This window comes from Oncorhynchus keta, unplaced genomic scaffold (genome assembly GCF_023373465.1).
Source record: "Oncorhynchus keta strain PuntledgeMale-10-30-2019 unplaced genomic scaffold, Oket_V2 Un_scaffold_29839_pilon_pilon, whole genome shotgun sequence".
Taxonomy (NCBI): Eukaryota; Metazoa; Chordata; class Actinopteri; order Salmoniformes; family Salmonidae; genus Oncorhynchus; species Oncorhynchus keta.
This window is the reverse complement of record NW_026290908.1, coordinates 713,095-732,290: the sequence shown is the minus strand read 5'-3', so window position 1 is coordinate 732,290 and position 19,196 is coordinate 713,095. Positions and strand designations below refer to the sequence as shown.

The window sequence follows — 19,196 nt, the reverse complement described above, 5'->3', positions numbered from 1 at the left end:
CATGGTAATATTCTCTTATGCACTCTGGACATGCATTAGGAGTACCCAACTCGCTAACTATCATCACGTCCTAATCGCTAATGGCCTGGTACTCAGGGCTCTATTGTCCCTCCATCAGATCCTAATGGTCTGGTACTCAAGGGCTCTATTGTCCCTCCATCAGATCCTAATGGTCTGGTACTCAGGGCTCTATTGTCCTCCATCCATGGTCTGGTACTCAGGGCTCTATTGTCCCTCCGTCATGTCCTAATGGTCTGGTACTCAGGGCTCTATTGTCTCTCCATCAGCTCCTAATGGTCTGGTACTATTGTCCCTCCATCAGATCCTAATGGTCTGGTACTCTCCATTGTCCCTCCGTCAGATCCTAATGGTCTGGTACTCAGGGCTCTATTGTCTCTCCATCAGGTCCTAATGGTCTGGTACTCAGGGCTCTATTGTCCCTCCGTCATGTCCTAATGGTCTGGTACTCAGGGCTCTATTGTCCTCCATCCATCCTAATGGTCTGGTAGGGCTCTATTGTCCCTCCGCATGTCCTAATGGTGGTCTGGTACTCAGGGCTCTAATGTCCCTCCATAAGGTCCTAATGGTCTGGTACTCAGGGCTCTATTGTCCCTCCATCAGGTCCTAATGGTCTGGTACTCAGGGCTCTATTGTCCATCCATCAGGTCCTAATTGTCTGGTACTCAGGGCTCTATTGTCCCTCCAACCACTCTGACGCAAATGCGATCGAAAATCACATTAAAAAAAATATAAAAACAGTATGTGTTTTTAAAACAAACCACACGGTGATTGAAAAAATGTCATGATCGCCACAGCCCTACTACCCATCTATACCTACCTGCCTGCCTACCTGCCTGCCTACCTACCCCCCCACCCAAACATCCACCTACATGCGTTGTTGAATATTTGAATCAGGTGTGCCAAAGTTGGTCTGGGAAGTGGGAACAAAAGCCCACCCACCCTGTCTTTTAGTATTTAGTATTGTATAATGAACTAGTGCTAAAGTAGCAGCTACTCTTCCTGGGGTCCACATAAAACATAATATAATACAGAACATTAAGAGACATCACAAGGACAGAACTACATACATTTACAATAAGTATACAAGCTTTCATACATGTATGCCTTCATCATCATCTGATTATGTGGTTCTGTCCTATTGTTTACTTGTTTATGTTGTATAGGACAATGAGTTGAATTCAGAGGTATAGCTACAGTATGTCTTCTTCTCCTGTGTCTGCAGAAATCGAATGGAGACTGGGGCAAGACTGTGATTGAGTACAGAACTCAGACGCCAGCCAGACTACCTATCGTAGACTTGGCCCCCATGGACATAGGCAAGGAGGATCAGGAGTTTGGCCTGGACATCGGCCCTGTGTGTTTCTCCTAAACCCAACACACATGGGACGGATGGATGGATTTATTTAACCTTATGAGGAGTGATTTTTTTAGAACGCCATCCTCAATCCTGTTCTAAGAGGCAATCTGGATTTCAAACAACAAAAAAGCACTCACTTTTAAGTTACATCCTTAAAGAATCAATGGCTATATATCACTCATTTAAAAGATTGCCCCTTGAAGAATTAGGTTTCAGTTTGATAACTAATAATGAACAACAACCCCTTGTGATGTCATCCATTAGAATCTGTAGGAATGTTGTTGTCCATTCTCCTCCAAAGGGTTAAACATTTCCAAGACTCTTGGACTACCTGCTGAAGCAATCAGCTTTGTACATAAAGGCAGGGCGGAGAAACTACAGTGCTACTAAAATATTTATTGCTTCTTTCAAAGAAACAACTAAAGTTGTTAGTGCAATGGTGCTTGTAGTAATTACTATTGAGGAATGCAGGTGAATTGTATTAAGAAGATTGTATCATAATGGTGTTTCAGGGCCTGAAGGTTTCAGCTTGTTGAAAACATGACAATTCATGGAGCTTAAGTGTCAGTGTTGTACGACGTTCCATCATACATTTCTTTACCAGTTTCTCAGTGAATGCCAACAAATAGATATACTGGCACTTGATGTAGAGACAAAACAACAACAACTGTATTCCTTTTTCTAATGTAAATGCAACATAAGAATGTCAATTGCTCTTCACACGTTTATTATTCCTGTTTATGATTGATATTAGGATATTTTCTTCTGTCGACTGATGGTGTTTCACCCAATAAAATGAATCTCGTGCCCTTTTCAGTCAATCTGGTTTAAGGTTCAGGTCAAGATGAATAAAACAAATACTTTCTTTCCCAAGTGTTTGAATTACACAGGGGCGCAACTTTGAATTTAGAAGTGGGGGGGACATAATATTTATATTTCTTTAGCAATTTCAGAAGGTGGGTGACATGTGCCCCCCGTCCCCAGTGAAAGTTGCACCCCTGGAATTACAAATTGGGGAGATTTCACCAATTAGAAAAGAGAGACATAATCCCAGAAGGAAAAATTAACAAGAGCACACAAACTATTTATGTTCGATTTCTTTATTAAAATACTGTCAAATGTGTAATTAAAGAAGGATATAATGACAGTTTACATAGAAATCCTAATCCTAGTTTGGAGGGATATAGATGCTCTTCCTTGATTATCATCTATACTGTTGTCCTCTAATATATTGGCACACTTGCAAAATGCAATATTTCTTCAAAAAAATAAGTGAAAAACCATTTGATGTTCACACGTATATTTGTTTGATTTATAACTGCACAGGACCAAGAAAAAAAAATGATAAACTGAAATTTTGATTTTTCACTCAAATGGCCTGGACTAAAGGTGATAAATTGCAGGTGCCTACAGGGTCAAATTAGCCATTCAACCAGTTTTGACAATAGAAACCACAATATTCTGCTCTATTGCACTCCATTGTAAAGTGCAAGGGTGCCGTTAGAGCACAACGGTAGATGAACATGGCATCTTGATTTTTTTTTAAAGAAGGTTTATTTGTCATGCGTAATAAATCTTACAAGAGCTTTTACATGAAAGTCAGCATTAAAAACGGTAAGAAAGTTTAAAACAAGCAGTAACAATTATAGGCATAATTAATTAAGTTCAATTCCCCCAGGAAAAATGACCACACATCCAAACAAGAAGAAAAGTTCAGGGTTGAGTGGAACAACATAAACTGAAGATCAGAGGCAGGTAACAATTCATTCACTGTTTCTCTCATCTCTATCAAATGAAAAACATTGGAAAGCTTTTAACCAACTACAGTACTACACGCTCCCAAGGAGATGTCTGAATTCCTAATTTATGTAAAACTTCATCGACTGAGGGCACAAGATAATCTCCAAATTCCCAGAGCCTTCTGTCGAGGATCAGCTGCTCATTGGTCCAGCTTTCTCTCTGAGCCTCTTTCACCTGCATGATCTTACACACGTCGGACGGAACCCTGACAGAGTCCCCATAGCTCTGTGTCACCTCAAACATGGCCGTCTGCAGCACCAGACGGGGGTTGACCACCATCTTGTAGGAGCGGAAGGCGTCTTCAGGAACAAGCTCTCTGTAGACGTAGTCCAGCAGATCCACCCCCGGCGCCCTTCTCCGTGCGGAATGGTCTTGCGTAGCAGTACCGGCTGTGGCAGGGAAGAGGTGCGTCTCCATCAGGAACACGGCTGCGTCGGGGTGCTGCCCCTGCAGGTCCTCCATGAGGGGCAGAAGAGAGCTGTGTGAGGCCGGGACCAGGAGCTGATCAACGTCAGCCAGGAGGACGTACCGTGACCTGTACATGTTCCTGTAGATGCACTCGTTCATGATGGTCAGCTGGCCGTTGAGGTGAATATCCCCTTCCAGCTCCTGGGCCTTCCACCCAGTAGAGGGCTTGAGGAAGTGGTTGATGGGCCATCCAATCACCTCCAGAGTGCCCTCCTCTGCGTAGTACTGGAGGACCTTCTCCAGGTCAGGTCCACAGCTGGTGAGGTAGAGGACAACCCTCCGCACCCCCAGGAGCTTGTAAAACTCCATGGTCTGGACAAACTGTTGGACGTTGTTGTAGTCTCCAAACATGCTGGACATGCACACGGTGAGGTAAAAGGGGAAGTCCTCCTCCCGTCTCTCCCGGTTCTGGATGCTCAGAAATGTCTGGTTGAGGGTGTCCTGGATGTCGAGGGATGTGCCAAGAGTGACGTGTGTGGCGTTGCATCCTGGTTCTTCGAGGCAAAGCATGTCTGCGGCCACATACGGGTAACCATAGTGGACGCTGTGCATTACGACAGCAGCTGGAGCGACCTGGGGGGCGTGTCCTGAGCAGCACAACACACAGTACAGAGACATGGGTCGGTCTCTGTTGACCATGGCAATGATGCGCGTGGCTCCCCTTTCCCTGTGGTCCTGGTATGCAGACACCATTAGATGAGTTGAACCCTTGACTGGTGTTATAGTCTCATTGGCTGTGTGAAGAGGGCAGGTAGAGGGAACAGGGGAGGAAGGGAGTGAGCTTGAGTAGAGTTGGTCCTGAAAGTCACCAATGGGGAAGACCGTGTGACAGATACTGTGACAGACAGACACAGGATGATCAAAACCACTTTCCATTTCTGACTCCTGGTTTGGTGCATGTCAGCCATTTGATCTATTGGAGACCTATAGGAGGATCATGTCACAATCAACATTCAACGATGATAACAACATCCTCATCATCATCATCACATATACTCACTATCCCTGTCATAATCAAAACATTGACAGGGATATTATCAGTGATGCACTGAACAATCAGACAGGGAAAATCAAGGCAAATTGGCTTTCAATCAGCTTAATCCATCTGGTCCCCCCAAACATATATCCTGATATCTCCATACTTACAAGTTGTCTGTGTGATCCTCCACCTCCTGGTCTGTTCTGTCAGTCAGTGGGGCTGTGGGGGAGTCTCTCATCTCTCTGTTGTCAGGGGTTTCAGGGGGGCAGTCAAGAGATTCAGGCTCTGGTCCAGATGATCAGGCTGCTCTTCTTCTCAACATCTCCAAGAAAATGAAGGGTGGCTCTGGATGGCCAATCAACATTGGTTACATTACACTATAACTGCTGGGCCTCAAGGTCCCCCCTTTAAACTAATGAGCAGTCATTCTGACAGCAACATTCTAACAGTGTAGTTAATACATTTTATATATAGCATGCTAAAGCAAAAATCATATTTTGGTTGTGTTTATGAAGTCCTTGGGTAACAACATTAGATTACCATTTTTATTTTATTTTAAATAACACAATAGCATTTTCATTGGTTTATATGTAGTTTGTATGTAGTTAGTTTGTATGTACAAACTAAAAAACACAAACATTCAAGCATTACATCAATTTTATTTGTGGAGTGACTTTGTTGAAACTATGAAACAGAAAGTATATGTGTTGGAACATGGTAACAGCTTATTTTTATAAAAACAAAATAAAAAGTAAAATAGCTCAACCACCCAGACCACTCAAGACGCGCGGTCAAATGACGACAACATCAGTAGCCTAAGCATCATTATAAGGGCCAAGTGGCCTTGATTAATAGTGAAACTCAATAATGGCATTGTAATGAATATAAGTATCAGACAACAGCAGTCAAAAATAGTCAATTATTGTCAGCTTGTGCTTGTGTGTATTCATTCACCAATGGCATCAGTTGGATTTCATTTCGCTGTTATCCCTGGTTCTAACAGATGGCAAAATCGTCATAACTTTCACTTGCTTGTCAAACTTTGACATACTTTGTTTGGTTGTAGTGTGTAAATGTCTCCTGTTTTCTCTTTATGTGTCCCTGTCCCCTTGTCATTCTTCAGCACTTGTGGAATGCAACGGCTGCCAAGGAGACTTATTTTGGCCAAAGGGAGGGAGTTCCCATCTCACTGTGTTCATGGTGCCAGCCAGACTTGTTTTCTCTGTAAGCAACTTGTTCGCCAACAAAGGAAGAAATTGTCCATAGTGACGATCCTCCCTTACCAAGGTAAGGTTCCACGAGCCTGATCACCACATGTTGACACTTGCTCAACTGCTGCCCGATGTTGATATTTCCCCAGATATTGAAAACCATTCAACATGTAAAATTGCGCATGCTCTCACTGTGTAGCCTACTCCGAGTACAGACTGTTGATCATGCTCTCACTGTGTAGCCTACTCCGAGTACAGACTGTTGATCATGCTCTCACTGTGTAGCCTACTCCGAGTACAAACTGTTGATCATGCTCTCACTGTGTAGCCTACTCCGAGTACAGACTGTTGATCATGCTCTCACTGTGTAGCCTACTCCGAGTACAGACTGTTGATCATGCTCTCACTGTGTAGCCTACTCCGAGTACAGACTGTTGATCATGCTCTCACTGTGTAGCCTACTCCGAGTACAGACTGTTGATCATGCTCTCACTGTGTAGCCTACTCCGAGTACAGACTGTTGATCATGCTCTCACTGTGTAGCCTACTCCGAGTACAGACTGTTGATCATGCTCTCACTGTGTAGCCTACTCCGAGTACAGACTGTTGATCATGCTCTCACTGTGTAGCCTACTCCTACTCAGTACAGACTGTTGATCATGCTCTCACTGTGTAGCCTACTCCGAGTACAGACTGTTGATCATGCTCTCACTGTGTAGCCTACTCCGAGTACAGACTGTTGATCATGCTCTCACTGTGTAGCCTACTCCGAGTACAGACTGTTGATCATGCTCTCACTGTGTAGCCTACTCCGAGTACAGACTGTTGATCATGCTCTCACTGTGTAGCCTACTCCGAGTACAGACTGTTGATCATGCTCTCACTGTGTAGCCTACTCCGAGTACAGACTGTTGATCATGCTCTCACTGTGTAGCCTACTCCGAGTACAGACTGTTGATCATGCTCTCACTGTGCATAGCCTATTCTTAGTACAGACTGTTGATCATGCTCTCACTGTGTAGCCTACTAAATCAGTACAGACTGTTGATCATGCTCTCACTGTCTAGCCTACTTCAAACTGTACAGACCGACCTTGATCTCACTTTTCTCTCAGACATGTGCCTACCCTACATGATCATGTTTATAAGGAATAATAATAATAATAGAATAATCGTATTCTTTTAATGATGATCAGTATTAATGCAATAAAATGTTTGAAAAATAATTCTTATTAATAAAGCTTTGATATGGATTTAACCCAACATGATTATTTAAAGAGGGATAATAATAATGTCAATGCTTCTTCATCATTTCAATGATGATGATATTAATAATAATAATGTACAATGGAATAATAATAATGTACACAATTAATGATAAAGCTGTCACATTGTCTATTTAAATGTAATATACCAATACTGATTATTTCAATAGGTTTACATAAATGTAATACATTTCAATGGGCTATTCTTCATCATTTCAATAGATTTACATAAATGTAATACATTTCAATACATAAATGTAATACATTTCAATATTTATTCTTCATCATTTCAATAGGTTTACATAAATGTAATACATTTCAATGGGCTATTCTTCATCATTTCAATAGATAAATGATACATTTCAATAATTCTTCATCATTTCAATAGTTACATAAATGTAATACATTTCAATAATTCTTCATCATTTCAATAATTTACATAAATGTAACATACAAATTTAATAGGTTTACATAAATGTAATACATTTCAATGGTATTCTTCATCATTTCAATAGGTTTACATAAATGTAATACATTTCAATGGGCTATTCTTCATCATTTCAATAGGTTTACATAAATGTAATACATTTCAATAGGTTTACATAAATGTAATACATTTCAATGGGCTATTCTTCATCATTTCAATAGGTTTACATAAATGTAATACATTTCAATGGGCTATTCTTCATCATTTCAATAGATTTACATAAATGTAATACATTTCAATGGGCTATTCTTCATCATTTCAGAAGGCTATTTTAATACATTGAAATATACATTTTAACCTGAATGTTTTAATCATAAAGTGCAAGTATGCACTCAATTCAATTTGGGGAATACAAATGCAAAACTATTGAATTGAATTACAATTTCTCTTGGCAAAACATTAAGATCAAGACAACTTTTGCCCACAATCAATTCATGATTTCTGACAATTAATCACAATTAAATGATTTAATTGTGTACCCACCTTGAACACCAACCAGCCTGGTCTCATAGACTAGCCGTAACATAGTAAATGTATTTAGTATTTGTAAGGACAGGCTTCTGACTAACTATAGACTGAAGTCTGTTGACCAGTGACCACAACATCTTGAAAATATTGACTGGCCACGCCTGGTGCCCATTGAAAATTGCCTCCAAAATGTCACTAGAGCCCAGCTCTTCCATTTTCATCTGGTTGATTTTATCAACATGTAACAGTGGTCCTTGATGATGTTAAAACAACTCACCAGTGTAATGCTGTGCTGTAGGTTTTCTGACCAGCCACGACTGTAAACTGAAGTAAAAGCCTCACTATGTGGACCATAATATTCCCCCTGAAAGGTTCTAAACGTCCTCACTAAATATCAATGGGCTTGTTATGCTTTGGTACAAAAACACAGAAAGGTTCTATCAGTCAGAACCACTAGTCAGATCCTTGAACACATAAACGTCCCTAATTGTCATGGGTGTGGTGGGTGTGGTGGGTGTGGTGGGAGCTAACCAACCAGGAAGGCAGAGTTTTGTTTAGACATCAGAGGGCTTAGTCACCATATGAGTGACAACATGATGTGAAGGCCCTTCAGAAGACACTCCCACCCGCATGCTAATGAGAATACAATCTGAAATGGGATGTTGAGATGTTGTCATCCTTGAATATAATAACACACTGTGTGCCTCATAACAGTGTTGACAAAGATATACAGCTGTTCTTAAGCAGAATATGGGGTTGTTTTGAACACACACACACACACACACGCACACGGACACACACACACGGACACACACACACACACACACAGAGGAATTTTCAAATGCAACTACTGCAATATAAAATATGCTTCCTCCAGTCCTGACTCTCTCCCATCTCTACACACTATAATCTATGGCACTGATAATTTACATTTACATTTAAGTCATTTAGCAGACGCTCTTATCCAGAGCGACTTACAAATTGGTGCATTCATCTTATGACATCCAGTGGAACAGCCACTTTACAATAGTGCATCTAAATCTTTTAGGGGGGTGAGAAGGATTACTTTATCCTATCCTAGGTATTCCTTAAAGAGGTGGGGTTTCAGGTGTCTCCGGAAGGTGGTGATTGACTCCGCTGTCCTGGCGTCGTGAGGGAGTTTGTTCCACCATTGGGGAGCCAGAGCAGCGAACAGTTTTGACTGGGCTGAGCGGGAACTGTACTTCCTCAGTGGTAGGGAGGCGAGCAGGCCAGAGGTGGATGAACGCAGTGCCCTTGTTTGGGTGTAGGGCCTGATCAGAGCCTGGAGGTACTGAGGTGCCGTTCCCCTCACAGCTCCGTAGGCAAGCACCATGGTCTTGTAGCGGATGCGAGCTTCAACTGGAAGCCAGTGGAGAGAGCGGAGGAGCGGGGTGACGTGAGAGAACTTGGGAAGGTTGAACACCAGACGGGCTGCGGCGTTCTGGATGAGTTGTAGGGGTTTAATGGCACAGGCAGGGAGCCCAGCCAACAGCGAGTTGCAGTAATCCAAACGGGAGCTGACAAGTGCCTGGATTAGGACCTGCGCCGCTTCCTGTGTGAGGCAGGGTCGTACTCTGCGGATGTTGTAGAGCATGAACCTACAGGAACGGGCCACCGCCTTGATGTTAGTTGAGAACGACAGGGTGTTGTCCAGGATCACGCCAAGGTTCTTAGTCTTGATAAGACTCCATAATACTCCAGTCCTGTCTCTCTCCCATCTCTACACACTATAATCTATGGCACTGATAAGACTCCATAATACTCCAGTCCTGTCTCTCTCTCATCTCTACACACTATAATCTATGACACTGATAAGACTCCATAATACTCCAGTTCTGTTCTGAAAGAGCTGCAAAACCTGGACCCGTACAAATCAGCTGGGGTTGATAATCTGGACCCTCTATTTCTGAAACTATCCGCCGCCATTGTCGCAACCCCTATTACCAGCCTGTTCAACCTCTCTTTCATATCGTCATACCCCAAGGACTGGAAAGCTGCTGCGGTCATCCCCCTCTTCAAAGGGGGAGACACCCTGGACCCAAACTGTTACAGACCTATATCCATCTTGCCCTGCCTATCTAAGGTCTTCGAAAGCCAAGTCAACAAACAGATCACTGACCATCTCGAATCCCACCGTACCTTCTCCGCTGTGCAATCTGGTTTCTGAGCTGGTCACGGGTGCACCTCAGCCACGCTCAAGGTACTAAACGATATCATAACCGCCATCGATAAAATACAGTTCTGTGCAGCCGTCTTCATCGACCTGGCCAAGGCTTTCGACTCTGTCAATCACCATATTCTTATCGGCAGACTCAGTAGCCTCAGTTTTTCTAATGACTGCCTTGCCTGGTTCACCAACTACTTTGCAGACAGAGTTCAGTGTGTCAAATCGGAGGGCATGTTGTCCGGTCCTCTGGCAGTCTCTATGGGGGTGCCACAGGGTTCCACAGGGTTTTCTCTGTATATATCTGATGTTGCTCTAGCTGCGATTCACTGAACCTCGTTTCTCTGTATATATCAATGATGTTGCTCTAGCTGCGATTCACTGATCCACCTTTACACTGTGTTAAGACGACACCATTCTGTATACTTCTGACCCTTCCATGGACACTGTGCTAACTAACCTCCAGACGAGCTTCAATGCCATACAACACTCCTTCCGTGGCCTCCAACTGCTCTTAAACGCTAGTAAAACCAAATGCATGCTTTTCAACCTTTCGCTGCCTGCAACCGCATGCCCGACTAGCATCACAACCGTGGATGGTTCCGACCTAGAATATGTGGACATCTATAAGTACCCAAGTGTCTGGCTAGACTATAAACTCTCCTTCCAGACTCATATCAAACATCTCCAATCCACAATCAAATCTAGAATAGGCTTTCTATTTCGCAACAAAGCCTCCTTCACTCACCCCGCCAAAACTGACTATCCTACCGATCCTCGACTTCGGCGATGTCATCTACAAAATAGCTTCCAATACTCTACTCCGCAAACTGGTTGCAGTTTATCACAGTGGCATCCGTTTAGTTACTAAAGCACCTTATACCACCCACCACTGCGACCTGTATGCTCTAGTCGGCTGGCCCTAGCTACATATTCGTCGCCAGACCCACTAGCTCCAGGTCATCTACAAGTCAGCGTGCTTAAAAATTCTGCGTGCTTAAAAATTCTGAGTTTGATCGCCTTTGTTACCGCTCTACTCCTGATGAGTTGGAACCCTGCATCCTTTGATCTCATGGATTACTAGCAACATTGTTGCAAGCTTTTGTCAAACAAACAACCAAGGATTGTGTAGGACAGACTAATGTAGGTTCAACCCTGGATGCATCAACTAAGACAATCTCCTTCTTCAGTGCTTTACACTGAAATAATTGCTTGCTTTGTGCTGCGCTCCCTTTTTGTGTTCAGTGGCTTTGGTGAACTAATAATGCACGTTATGACTGCTAGACATTTTAGTTAACCCTCATGTTGTGTTCGTTTCATGTTAATTCATTGTGTTCCCGGTTCAAAATGACCGCCCCGTTATAGCTGATTATAAATCCACAATACATATTATCACCTAATGTTGTGTTCATCTTTTTATCAACTTAAGTTATTGTGAACATTACAAGTTTTGAACTTCTATTAGCTATTTATGGCCTGTCGGCCTCATTGACCTGAGCTCATACAACTCGTTTTTGAGTTATAAAAAAGCAGAATATGGATTATTTTGACTATAACATATACTCAGATGAAACATATTGTGCCATTTATCAGACTACTTTGTGTCAACGTTTTACAAGGACTCTCCTCACCAGTGTCATGATCAAATGTATGATCCAGAGCCTCACATACAGTAGATTGTGTGGTCATTATGCTGCCACAGAGTGAATTGTGAGCATGAGACCTCAAAGCTTTATATACTGTGAGAAAAGTTACATATATTATTGAAACAATGTTGCGATGGTTTGTGAGTGCCAGGTGTGGTTCCAGTGGGGGAAAGATTCTATTGGGGAAAGGTTCCCGTGGGGGTTGCCATGGAAGCCAAGAAGGTTGAGTGAGGTGTGTGTGTGCTCAAACACATGCATATGGGAGTCTAGGAGAAGTGTGTCCATCTTATGAATGGGCATGTGCCTGAACTCAATTTTATAAACTAATTGTCGTCTCACCCATTGACTTCTAATGACCGGGAATACCACAGGTGTACAAAGTCAAATACCCAACATGTAATGACAATCAAATGTATTTTGTGTGTTCAGATGCCCGGTCATGGAACCTTATGACAATCAGATTAAATGAAGTACATTTTTCAGAGAGAACTTGTAAATCAGTCCAATTCAACCAGAAACACAGCAGGAGGGTTGAAGGGAGGTTGTGTGAGTTGGTTTGAACAGTATTGACTTGACATTTGGCCAAGAAGATTTTTGGACATTAAGGTTTTATTTGTTTAGTCTTTGAACACACACACACACACACACACACACTCATTACTCCCAGGTAATACCGAATATTGCAAATTCTCTGTTATGACGGGGTTCTTCCTTGTCAATTGTTTAGATGACGTTACCTTTTAAATTGCTCTGCCATTATTATTGTGGGAGGTATTATTGGTTGGGTCACCGCTGTGCTGTGACATGTGTTTTATATGGTGTCTTATCCTTTCTCTCCACTGGCTACCGAGCAAACAGACCTCTTCTCCTGATGTTTGTCTGGTGTGGTACTCTTCCATTCGGCAGGGTTAATACCTGCCTGGCGCCAAACAAATCTCTTTACCTCTCTAACCAATACAACGTTTATTGACGAACAACAATGACAATGAAAGGTAAAGTAATTTAAAAAGAGCTTCCTGGTGCAAAATGACACAGAAAATATTTGTTAAAGTGCAAGGAAGGGCACAAGTCTATAAAATGAGAGGAAGTCAATGAGCTAATGGTCTTCCAATCTTGTCAACCACCACACACATTTAATGACTGTACAATAATACAAATCACAAAAGCAATGCCCCCCCCCCCCAAACTAAAATTACACATACATTTTATTTATGGGGTAGAAAAATAGTCATCTACTGCAGTGCATTTATCATGACATTGGTCACCATTTAAACCAATACGTACAGTGAGGGGAAAAAGTATTTGATCCCCTGCTGATTTTGTACGTTTGTCCACTGACAAAGAAATGATCCGTCTATAATATTAATGGTGGTTTATGTGAACAGTGAGAGACAGAATAACAACAAATCCAGAAAAACGCATGTCAAATGTTATAAATTGATTTGCATTTTAATGAGGGAAATAAGAATTTGACCCCCCCTGCAAAACATGACTTAGTACTTGGTGGCCAAACCCTTGTTGGCAATGACAGAGGGCAGACGTTTCTTGTAGTTGGCCACCAGGTTTGCACACATTTCAGGAGGGATTTTGTCCCACTCCTCTTTGCAAAACTCCAAGTCATTAAGGTTGAGGCTGACGTTTGGCAACTCAAACCTTCAGCTCCCTCCACAGATGTTCTATGGGATTAAGGTCTGGAGACTGGCTTGGCCACTCCAGGACCTTAATGTGCTTCTTCTTGAGCCACTCCTTTGTTGCCCTGGCAGTGTGTTTTGGGTCATTGTCATGCTGGAATACGTATCCACGACCCATTTTCAATGCCCTGGCTGAGGGAAGGAGGTTCTCACCCAAGATTTGACGGTACATGGCCCCGTCCATCGTCCCTTTGATGCGGTGAAGTTGTCCTGTCCCCTTAGCAGAAAAACACCCCCAAAGCATAATGTTTCCATCTCCATGTTTCCAGGTGGGGGTGGTGTTCTTGGGGTCATAGGCAGCATTCCTCCTCCTCCTCCTCCTCCTCCTCCTCCTCCTCCTCCTCCTCCTCCTCCTCCTCCTCCTCCTCCTCCTCCTCCTCCTCCTCCTCCTCCTCCTCCTCCTCCTCCTCCTCCTCCTCCTCCTCCTCCTCCTCCCTCCTCTCCCTCCTCCTCCTCCTCCTCCTCCTCCTCCTCCTCCTCCTCCAACCACGGTGAGTTGAGTTGATGCCAAAGAGCTCCATTTTGGTCTCATCTGACCACAACACTTTCACCCAGTTGTACTCTGAATCATTCAGCTGTTCATTGGAAAACTTCAGATGGGCCTGTATATGTGCTTTCTTGTGCAGGGGGACCTTGCAGGCACTGCAGGATTTCAGTCCTTCACGGCGTAGTGTGTTACCAATTGTTTTCTTGGTGACTATGGTCCCAGCTGCCTTGAGATCATTGACGAGATCCTCCCGTGTAGTTCTGAGCTGATTCCTCACCGTTCTCATGATCATTGCAACTCCACGAGGTGAGATGTTGCATGGAGCCCCAGGCCGAGGGAGATTGACAGTTCTTTTGTGTTTCTTCCATTTGCGAATAATCGCACCAACTGTTGTCACCTTCTCACCAAGCTGCTTGCCGATGGTCTTGTAGCCCATTCCAGCCTTGTGTACTTTACAATCTTGTCCTTGACATCCTTGGAGAGCTCTTTGATCTTGGCCACGGTGGACAGTTTGGAATCTGATTGATTGATTGCTTCTGTGGACAGGTGTCTTTTATACAGGTAACAAACTGAGATTAGGAGCACTCCCTTTAAGAGTGTGCTCCTAATCTCAGCTCGTTGCCTGTATAAAAGACACCTGGGAGCCAGAAATCTTTGATTGAGAGGGGGTCAAATACTTATTTCCCTCATTAAAATGCAAAATCAATTTAACATTTTTGACGTGTTTTTCTGGACTTTTTTGTTGTTATTCTGTCTCTCACTGTTCAAATAAACCTACCATTAAAATTATAGACGGATCATTTCTTTATCAGTGGGCAAATGTACAAAGTCAGCAGGGGATCAAATACTTTTCCCCCCTCACTGTAGTCCCAGAAATGTTGATTTTATACAAATACTTCTTTACCAATTAAATTATTTCTACAAAAAGGAAAGCATCATCAAAAAGGTAATCAACTGTCCATGTTAGGGTTGTGGTGTGGTCAGCATCAACTGTCCATCTTAGGGTTGCGGTGTGGTCAGCATCAACTGTCCATGTTAGGGTTGCGGTGTGGTCAGCATCAACTGTCCATGTTAGGGTTGCGGTGTGGTCAGCATCTACTGTCCATGTTAGGGTTGCGGTGTGGTCAGCATCAACTGTCCATGTTAGGGTTGTGGTGTGGTCAGCATCAACTGTCCATGTTAGGGTTGAGGTGTGGTCAGCATCAACTGCCCATGTTAGGGTTGAGGTGTGGTCAGCATCAACTGCCCATGTTAGGGTTGCGTTGTGGTCAGCATCAACTGTCCATGTTAGGGTTGTGGTGTGGTCAGCATCAACTGCCCATGTTAGGGTTGCGTTGTGGTCAGCATCAACTGTCCATGTTAGGGTTGTGGTGTGGTCAGCATCAACTGCCCATGTTAGGGTTGTGGTGTGGTCAGCATCAACTGCCCATGTTAGGGTTGAGGTGTGGTCAGCATCAACTGCCCATGTTAGGGTTGCGTTGTGGTCAGCATCAACTGTCCATGTTAGGGTTGCGTTGTGGTCAGCATCAACTGTCCATGTTAGGGTTGCGTTGTGGTCAGCATCAACTGCCCATGTTAGGGTTGTGGTGTGGTCAGCATCAACTGTCCATGTTAGGGTTGTGGTGCGGTCAGCATCAACTGTCCATGTTAGGGTTGTGGTGTGGTCAGCATCAACTGCCCATGTTAGGGTTGTGGTGTGGTCAGCATCAACTGCCCATTTTAGGGTTGTGGTGTGGTCAGCATCAACTGTCCATGTTAGGGTTGTGGTGTGGTCAGCATCAACTGTCCATGTTAGGGTTGTGGTGTGGTCAGCGTCAACTGTCCATGTTAGGGTTGTGGTGTGGTCAGCGTCAACTGTCCATGTTAGGGTTGTGGTGTGGTCAGCATCAACTGTCCATGTTAGGGTTGTGGTGTGGTCAGCATCAACTGTCCATGTTAGGGTTGTGGTGTGGTCAGCATCAACTGTCCATGTTAGGGTTGTGGTGTGGTCAGCATCAACTGTCCATGTTAGGGTTGTGGTGTGGTCAGCATCAACTGCCCATGTTAGGGTTGTGGTGTGGTCAGCGTCAACTGTCCATGTTAGGGTTGCGTTGTGGTCAGCGTCAACTGTCCATGTTAGGGATGCGTTGTGGTCAGCATCAACTGTCCATGTTAGGGTTGCGTTGTGGTCAGCGTCAACTGTCCATGTTAGGGTTGCGTTGTGGTCAGCATCAACTGTCCATGTTAGGGTTGCGGTGCGGTCAGCATCAACTGTCCATGTTAGGGTTGCGTTGTGGTCAGCGTCAACTGTCCATGTTAGGGTTGTGGTGCGGTCAGCAGCGACTGTCCACTGGGTCCAGAGAGAAGATGGTGCCCTCCAGGGTTAGTCCCATATTGAACCCCTCCTTCAGAGAGAGACACACACACACACACACACACAGGTCAGTGATCCAACCAGAGACTACAGAAGTCTAGAGCAGTGTGTCCTATACAACAATGAGTAATGCTGTAATTACAGGCCAGTATCTTAGACACATTCTCAATATATTGAGATTCTCAAGAAACCTTGCTTTTTAATTCAGGTCTACACTTAATCTATGTTATGACAAAAGCAAAATTATGGCTAATTGATAGGAAATTAACACGACTGGGAGCAAACATGGTATGCTACAATCATAATGTACTTATACAGTTGGCCTCTATGTACATAATTGATTTTCATGAGCGGTAGAGGCAGACATCAGTGAAAATGTGAATGCATGTTTCATGGGGAAAATAATGTGATGGGCATTGTGAAGCATACACATAGGGGAGAGTAAACTAACCGTCGCTGACGCTGCACAGTGGAGAGAGAGAATATGATTATATACTGTAGTTTACAATCTAAAGTTAGATTAACTGTAGGTCATAATCTTGTTAGATTCAGCAAAAAAATAAACGTCCTCACGGTTAACTGGGTTTATTTTCAGCAAACTTAACGTGTGTAAATATTTGTATGAACATAACAAGACTCAACAACTGAGACAAACTGAACAAGTTCCACAGACATGTGACTAACAGACATGGAATAATGTGTCCCTGAACAAAGGGGGGGTCAAACTCAAGTCAGTCAGTATCTGGTGGCCACCAGCTGCATTAAGTACTGCAGTGCATCTCCTCCTAATGGACTGCACCAGATTTGGTGCAGGGGTACCATATTTGGGAGGAGGATGTCTTCTCTAACGCACAGCGTTAATATTGCCTGCAATGACAACAAGCTCAGTCCGATGATGCTGTGACACACCGCCCCAGACCATGACAGACCCTCCACCTCCAAATCGATCCCGCCTCGGTGTAATGTTCATTCCTTTGACGATAAACGCAAATCCGACCATCACCCCTGGTGAGACAAAACCGCAACTCGTCAGTGAAGAGCACTTTTTGCCAGTCCTGTCTGGTCCAGCGATGGTGGGTTTGTGCCCATAGGCGACGTTGTTGCCAGTGATGTCTGGTGAGGACCTGCCTTACAACAGGCCTACAAGCCCTCAGTCCAGTCTCTCTCCGCCTATTGAGGACAGTCTGAGCACTGATGGAGGGATTGTGCGTTTCTGGTGTAACTCGGGCAGTTGTTGTTGTTGCCATCCTGTACCTGTCCCGCAGGTGTGATGTTCGGATGTACCAATCCTGTGCAGGTGTTGTTAGATGTGGTCTGCCAATGAGAGGACCATCGGCTGTCCGTCCTGTCTCCCGGTCGCTGTCTTAGGCGTCTCACAGTAATGACATTGCAATTTATTGCCCTGGCCACATCTGCAGTCTTCATGCCTCCTTGCAGCATTCCTAAGGCATGTTCACGCAGATGAGCAGAGACCCAGATGAGCAGAGACCCAGATGAGCAGAGACCCAGATGAGCAGAGACCCAGATGAGCAGAGACCCTTTAGTGTCCTAGGTTTTCATAACTGTGACCTTAATTGCCTACCATCTGTAAGCTGTTAGTGTCTTAACGACCGTTCTACAGATGCATGTTCATTAATTGTTTACAGTTCATTGAACAAGCATGGAAAACAGTGTTTAAACCCTTTACAATGAAGATCTGTGAAGTTATTTGGTTTTTAACAAATGATCCTTGAAAGACAGGGTCTTGAAAAAGGGCCATTTCTTTTTTTTCTGAGTTTATACTTAATATATGTAAAATATTTACTCAGACCATGTAAACAGTATACGGCATTACAATAATGACAAGATGAACATTCAACTCTTATAAAACGGGTCCAGTATAAACTCTGGAAAGGCTGGGTCCCATTCTAAAGGCAGAATCCATGACGATTGGAACGCAGCCAAAGCATACAGTATTTTACCTTTGATAAACAGCTAAATCAGCATAATGGTAGAGCTTTGCTATATTTGTTTAGAGGCAATGCTATTACTTACACCAATGACTGAGCACATAATGCCTGTGTACTTTGACATTATAGGTAATATGCCCCTTATTAACGTAAATATGAGCATTACAAATATTCGCTCTAGAAACACTGCTGTTCCTACAGATGAATGTACACACCTGCATTTCATCCAGTTTAGATTGGACGTCAGGAGGAAAGGACGTGTTGCAGAGGAACGGGTCAAAAGGCTCCACCCCCAAAATATCTGTTCCTGTTGGAGGGGAGAGATGGAAGGATGAGAGAACGAGGGAAAATACACAGCAGAGAGGGAAGACAGGAGTTGAATCAGCATACTGTATGTGTGCAATTGTTCATTGAACATCTTGTATGCAATTGCATAAATACTAATACAACAGTTTATCAATTAATTTCATTACGACATAATGTAAAAAGGAGCATAGTGCAGCAGAGTAGTCACCTCTCTCTCTCAGGAAAACATGTGGAGGAGGTGGAGGAGGGGAAAAGGAGGGAGGAGGAGGAGAAGACCCATTGAGGACAGGTTTCCTTGCCATAGGAGACCCTGAGGAGAATGGAACCATGTCGAAAACGTCCGTCGGGGGACGCCTGGATATGGTGCTCCATGCCTGAGGGGGGGGAACAACCAAATACAAAGCGGTTGAATGGCAGCTGGATGTCATACTATAAGGCTAAAGTCAAAACTACACACACACACTAAAAAATAAGGACGTTTCTGTGATTGTATATAACCTCTATATGAGGTGAACCATAGAACC

At 43.6% G+C, this 19,196-nt stretch overlaps 4 protein-coding genes across 8 annotated transcripts in view; 1 reads left to right on the top strand and 3 right to left on the bottom strand.

The window, feature by feature from the left end:
- Positions 1–2,194, top strand: part of LOC118376286 (collagen alpha-2(V) chain-like) — a 41,507-nt gene extending 39,313 nt beyond the window's left edge. Inside the window, 1 exon segment of the mRNA XM_052515682.1 lies at positions 1,244–2,194. Coding sequence (XP_052371642.1) covers positions 1,244–1,390 — 147 coding nt within the window. The 3' untranslated portion in view covers positions 1,391–2,194.
- The window catches only part of tmeff2b (transmembrane protein with EGF-like and two follistatin-like domains 2b), a 168,293-nt gene that overhangs the window by 96,687 nt on the left and 52,410 nt on the right, over positions 1–19,196 (bottom strand). The gene's annotated exons all lie outside the window — the stretch shown is intronic.
- LOC118376280 (beta-1,4-galactosyltransferase galt-1-like) overlaps positions 2,335–19,196 on the bottom strand; it is a 149,361-nt gene continuing 132,499 nt past the window's right edge. The window contains exons 1-3 of one of the 2 annotated variants that reach the window (XM_052515592.1): positions 8,333–8,483; positions 4,793–4,970; positions 2,335–4,570 (exon numbers count right to left, since the gene is read on the bottom strand). In XM_052515592.1, the coding sequence (XP_052371552.1) occupies positions 3,200–4,522 (1,323 nt within the window). In that variant the 5' untranslated portion in view covers positions 4,523–4,570; positions 4,793–4,970; positions 8,333–8,483 and the 3' untranslated portion in view covers positions 2,335–3,199. Of the gene's footprint in view, positions 4,571–4,792; positions 4,971–8,332; positions 8,484–19,196 lie in introns of those variants that run through there. The other variant, XM_052515593.1, reaches the window with a different exon arrangement.
- LOC118376279 (PTB domain-containing engulfment adapter protein 1-like) overlaps positions 16,303–19,196 on the bottom strand; it is a 43,994-nt gene continuing 41,100 nt past the window's right edge. For all 4 annotated transcript variants that reach the window (XM_052515596.1, XM_052515594.1, XM_052515595.1 and 1 more), the window contains 3 exons: positions 18,881–19,046; positions 18,582–18,673; positions 16,303–16,448 (listed from right to left, as the gene is read on the bottom strand). In XM_052515596.1, coding sequence (XP_052371556.1) covers positions 16,377–16,448; positions 18,582–18,673; positions 18,881–19,046 — 330 coding nt within the window. In that variant the 3' untranslated portion in view covers positions 16,303–16,376. The remainder of the gene's footprint in view (positions 16,449–18,581; positions 18,674–18,880; positions 19,047–19,196) is intronic.